Source organism: Octopus bimaculoides, chromosome 1, assembly GCF_001194135.2.
Source record: "Octopus bimaculoides isolate UCB-OBI-ISO-001 chromosome 1, ASM119413v2, whole genome shotgun sequence".
Lineage (NCBI taxonomy): Eukaryota > Metazoa > Mollusca > Cephalopoda > Octopoda > Octopodidae > Octopus > Octopus bimaculoides.
In genome coordinates, this window is record NC_068981.1 from 74669705 (window position 1) to 74675849 (window position 6145).

The following is a 6145-nucleotide window of genomic DNA, read 5'->3' on the forward strand; positions in this document are numbered from 1 at the left end:
TATATATATATATATATATATATATATATATATATGTTGTACTTGGGGATGGTCATATATATCTATATATATATATAGTTGGATAAAATTTGGGTGTGTACAAAGCTATCTATGGTTTGTCTACATATATTGGTTACTGAATGTTGCCATGCAGCAGGAATACTCCTTCACTGGATATACATCTAGAATTCTATAGTATCAATAGAGTTTATACAAAGAGATAAACAAGAGAAAATACATTGATTGATATTCTTTATTCATATCACTACAACTGTTTCTATACATAGTCAAAGCCATAGTACATTTGTGATATGATATAATTAACATATTATGTAATGATGAGTTTCTTCAGGTGAGTATTTTGAGTAAATCCTTTGTTAAATTAGACTGTGTTTCACTCCACGCAAGAATGAACACCTAAAGCAACATGCTATTTTCAGCAATTTGTAGTCAAAACTAAACTCATAGATGAAATGATAGACGAAACACAAATGTAATAAAAATACAATAAACTGACTACCTTTCTTTTGGCAGTCATTTTATTGTGGTTGGTGACACGTAAAAGCACCCACTACACTCTCTGAGTGGTTGGCGTTAGGCAGGGCATCCAGCTGTAGAAACTCTGCCAAATTAGACTGGAGCCTGGTGTTGCCATCCGGTTTCACCAGTCCTCAGTCAAATCGTCCAACCCATGCTAGCATGGAAAGCGGACGTTAAACGATGATGATGATGATGATGATGATGATGAAGAAGATAAAAGTGTTGGTCTGTTCGCTATTTCTTCAGTCTGTCGACTATAGATCTATTGGAACAAGACCTCTTCAAACCAATGAGAATAAATAAGCATTATATTTCATGTGAATGTTAAAAGGTTAAAGAGGTATTCATCTCTTTATTTCATATGAACTCTTAAGACTATCTTTTGGTTTAATGATAATTTTCTTATCTGCAGGTTGTGAATCTTGCCGTTGCAACCCAATTGGTTCGCTGGAAAGCAACTGTGACCCAGGCACAGGCCAGTGTAAATGTAAAAATAACATTGTTGGCAAGCGATGTGATAAATGCTTACCTTATCACTATGGATTTTCAGTTGATGGCTGTAAACGTGAGTAACCCTATGATTAAGTAATCCTCGTGAAACTCAAATATTTAATTGACTTTACTTGCTACATAGTAGCTATTGTTCTGTGCTGTGTGTTTGTCAGTGTGATTTCCACAGATTACTCGCCCTCTCTCTCTGTCTCTCCTCTCTCTCTGTCTCTCCTCTCTCTCTGTCTCTCCTCTCTCTCTGTCTCTCCTCTCTTTCTCTCGTCTCTCCTCTCTCTCGTCTCTCCTCTCTCTCTGTCTCTCCTCTCTCTCTGTCTCTCTCTCCCACTCTAGGTGTGTAGTCATGTATGTCTGTGTAAATATTTACATCCTGCATTTCACTTAGGCTTACCATCATTTCAGAATTAATAAAATACTGCAGCAGTGTGGGTGGGAGCAGGAGAATGAGCCAGGCTGGAAGGTGGGGTTAGGGAAGAAACTGTGGGCCAAGAAGTCATGTAGGTTGTGGGTTTGTTTGAAGGAGGGGAAGGGTAGGTTGGAGAAGATGTGTGAAGTGGAGGGGTTGGACTGGTGTCACTGGAAGCCTCGGAGAATGGTGCATTGGAGAGGTAGAGTGGAGGAGTGGTAGTTGAGGGGAAACGAGATGGGTAACGGCGGGGTGGGTGCAGGGAGAACAGAGGTTACGGAATGTGCTCTGGCAAGGGCAGTGTGGATAGTGGTGAGGAGACATCCACGAAGGATGAAGTGTCAAGCCATGAGTTAGGACTGAGTTTCAAAGTCATGGTTGTCACTGCAGAGCTTACACAGACGCAGGAATTGGGAGTAGGGGATGGGGAGTTTTGTGTGGGTAGGGTGGGAGAAGGAGAAGTTGAGGTATGAGTGTGAGTCGGTGTGTTTGTAGTGAATGGAGGTAGTGAGAGTGGAGTTGTGTATGTTGACCAAAATGTCAAGAAAGGCGATGGAAGTGTTGGAAATGGTGTGGGAGAATTTGTGGGTAGGATGGAAGGATTGGACAAAAGAGATGAAGGAGTCTAGTTGTTTGCGGGAGAGCGAGGTCGCACCGATACAGACATCAATATAATGACCATATAGTTCAGGAGTGGGACCAGTGAATCTTGAAAATATTTGGGCCTCAGTGTAGCCAACGAACAGGTTTGCATAGTTGGGGCCCATTCTTGTTCCCATGGCCACTCCATTACGGGTTACTGGAAATGTTCTTGGCTTCGGGTAAAAGATAGTACAGGAGGTCCAGTTAATCATGATTTTATTCAACATATTCTCCTCTCAGATTCGCACACTTATTGCAGTGTTCCTTCAGTTTTTCTAAGCCATGTAAAAGAACTCAGATATTCTTAAAGCCAGGAACTTTTCAGTACTCTCTCGTATATTGGCATTAGGAATGACATCCAGCTATAGAAACTATGCCAAATTAGACTGGAACTTGATGCGGCTATCCAGCTTACCAGTTCCTGTCAAACCATTTCCAAACTCTTGCAAGCATGGAAAGCAGTTGCCAAATGGGGTGGGAGAAAGCAGCGATACAATGAGCAGGGCAGTGAGGGCAGAGAAGGGGATTGGAAGACAATCATAGTTATATATATATGTATATATATTTGTTTATATTATGTCAAATTATATATTAATAGAAACAAAGACCTGGGTATAAAAATGGGGTGGTGAAGGCAGTGATACACTGAGCAGAGCAGTCACAGAGATTGTAAGACAGTCATATATATATATATATATATATATATATATATATATATATATATGTATGTATATGTCTCTTAAAAGATAGAGCTCAAAATCGATGCATTGAAGATACTTTATTGCAGCAACAATTATAATAGCAGAAACAACCACAATAAGCCAAACCTATGCACATTTCAATAGGGTATCCAGGATAAATAAACCACATCATAAGATGTCTCATAAAATATTGTAACATATTACAACATATTACAAATTATAAATTGCTGGATACTCCATCTCTTCAGGGTCGCATTATTGCCATCACTAATACTAGTATTATTAGCAAAACACACACATCATCAAAGAGGGTGAAAGAATAATCAACGGTATGCAACCTACCATCGTTATTTTCTTTCCGAATGTCATATATATTAATGCTTGTTTTTATGTCAAGTTATATATTAATAATAAAAAAAACGCCAGTGTAACGTTAAACTCAAGAATTACTCAATACATTTTAGCTGGACACATGTTTATTAAACTTTGACAAGAAGCAGGGCAATGGGGACTTCAAATTTTCTTTCTACTAGCCTTTATCAGATTATGTTTGTGTGCATATATGTATGTATGCACACACACACACACACACGCACACATATATGTCAAGCATTTTTGTTATGTACCTGAATATGTATTTTACCAATTTTATGAATTGCAGGTTGTCAGTGTGATCCACTTGGTTCCTATGACCAGCAATGTGATGACAAAGGGGCCTGCAAATGTCGTCCCACAACTACAGGTGACAGATGTGACCGGTGTCGAGAAAACAAATATAACATCACTGCTGGTTGTATAGGTGAGTAGATCTAAAGACCTACAGTCTTTTTTTCTCTTCTTTTATCCCATTTTTGTCATTTGTATCATGTCACTGACTTTTTCGATAATCATGTTCTGCTTGGTCATGTGACATTTTTTCTCTTAACAGTTGGTCATCTTTAATTTGTTCTCTTATCAATGTATATGTAATTTTATTATATTTTTTTTTTATCTAACCAACTAGTCATATAGTTGAACTTACTTTCTAATACATATGTATCTATCTATCTATCTATCTGTCTGCCTCTCTTCCTACCTACATATGTACCTACCTACCTACCTACCTACCTACCTACCGACCTACCTACATACATATATACATAATGACCGTCCACTCGTGACCAAGGAAGACCATTACTGACCTTCAGGAACATTGTGTGCTCTAGGACTAACTTACTAAAAATAAGATAAATATATACTAAAAATAAGATAAATATATATAGGGGGAAAAAACCCCAAAAAGAAACCGCACATATAGAGGTCGGCAATGCCTGTGCTGAGTTTTAGGTCCAATAAGGCTTGCGCAACACCTCATAGACCCTCTCCACTTTATTGACATTATCCAGAGACAAGCCGGAGCAAGAAGTTTGGTGCCAATATGAGTTGCAGGCTCAGAGATGTGGGAGCACCGTGATCTCTAGCACAAACCAAAGATCCCCAAAATGTCCAATGCCATTCCCTGCATATCTGGTTTTATATCAGAGTGACCTTCACCTAGAGACATGCTTCAACAAACGCTGAGGGGTGCCTCACTCCCAGTGGTCTTTCAGCACGCCGGACACCATCCCGGAATTTCTGCACACCCGTGCTACATACATACATACATACATACATACATACACACACACACACACTTATATTATATACCTGTGTGGCTGTGTGGTAAGAAGTTTGCTTTCTAACCCTATGGTCACAGGTTCAGTTGACCAAAGCCTTATGAGTGGATTTAATTGATAAAAACTAAGAGATTCCCATCATATATATGTGTGTGTGTGTGTGTCTTTTTGCCTTGACTCCATGTGATAGTTCTAAATGAATGTTCTTTCATTTCTAATCTTCCATGGAAACATATTTGATAATCAGGAATATTAGCTTACATGGAAACAGGGCATGGTTGGCAACAGGAAGGGCATCTGTTTGTGGAACATCTGCATCAATAAATTCTGTCTAACCCATGCATGCATAGAAATGTGAATGTTAAACCATGATAACACTGTTTAACATGTTTTTTGTCCTTGGGTAGCAACTGTTATTTCCTGTTTGCATACCCCTAGAAAGTATGAAAAATGGTTATTATTTTCTTCCTACTTTGCTTTGTTTACATTATGCTCCTCCCGCTATTCTTGTTCATGGTCAAAGATGCACATATTGTGAGCCACTAAAGGACATGTTCAAGTGGTTAAAGGTCAAGCGAATCTGTGGTATTGAGCAGAATATTTGCTATAACGATATTTCTGCTTCAGCAGTTCAGCTCTGAATCTATCTGAAATGTAATGGAAAATAGGTCAGTTTCAAAACATTGATGTCCAGGTCAGAAAAGCAAAGTTTGAAGAGAACAGTAGTCACTTCCTTTGATTTCTAGATGGAAGCAACTTGGAAATAACATTGACCAAAGAAAAAAGAATAAATAAAATAAAATTTTGATGCATAGTGTATTGTATATAGATGCAGTTAGGCTAAGTAGTTAAAAGGTTTCTTTTTTGTAACTACAAGGCCCTAGTTTAATTAACTGATGAACTTGGGTAAATGCCATTTTATATAGCTTTGAGTTTGACCTGTTCTGTGTGATTGAAATTGGGTTGATGGAAAACTATATAGAAGCCTATTGGATGGACTGTCCCTGTAATTCAAATGAAACCTTCATTATATACATTGTGTTTATGTGTTAGGCTACATGTCTCTGTGGAATACTCGGCTACTTACACATTAATTGATGTGCAAGTAATTCAGTTATCAGACGACTGAATCCATGTTGTTGAATGATGAAGAACTATTCCTCTAGCCATCCATTAATATAAAAGTTCTGAATTAAAATCTTCCACCAAACCTTAGTCACAATGTATGTTCCTGACACTAGCTTAATGATAGCTAAGGTATTTTACTAAATTCTTTGTTATATTTAAAATTAATTGAAAGAAACACAGCGCCTCAACAGAAATATGGTAACAAAAAGGCTAAGTGATGATGATGTGTGTATATATATATATAAGAATTTAAGGAATGGAGAAAACGCATGTTATAATTGCATACTTTATTCCTACATATGTTTCAAAGGATTACAACCTGTGTGATCCATAGGGATCTTTGATATTAAGATTGTAACCTTCTCATCAGGGAAAGCATGGGAATCATCTTAAACGTAAGACATTATGACCGATTATGAAAACAATAGATCTATTGTTTTCATAATCGGTCATAATGTCTTATGTTTAAGATGATTCTCATGCTTTCCCTGATGAGAAGGTTACAATCTTAATATCAAAGATCCCTATGGATCACACAGGTTGTAATCCTTTGAAACATATGTAGG

General features: G+C 37.7%; 1 protein-coding gene across 1 annotated transcript in view; it reads left to right on the top strand.

The window, feature by feature from the left end:
* Positions 1-6145, top strand: part of LOC106882600 (laminin subunit gamma-1) — a 193927-nt gene that overhangs the window by 167827 nt on the left and 19955 nt on the right. Inside the window, exons 16-17 of the mRNA XM_052977280.1 lie at positions 881-1105; positions 3458-3595. Coding sequence (XP_052833240.1) covers positions 881-1105; positions 3458-3595 — 363 coding nt within the window. The remainder of the gene's footprint in view (positions 1-880; positions 1106-3457; positions 3596-6145) is intronic.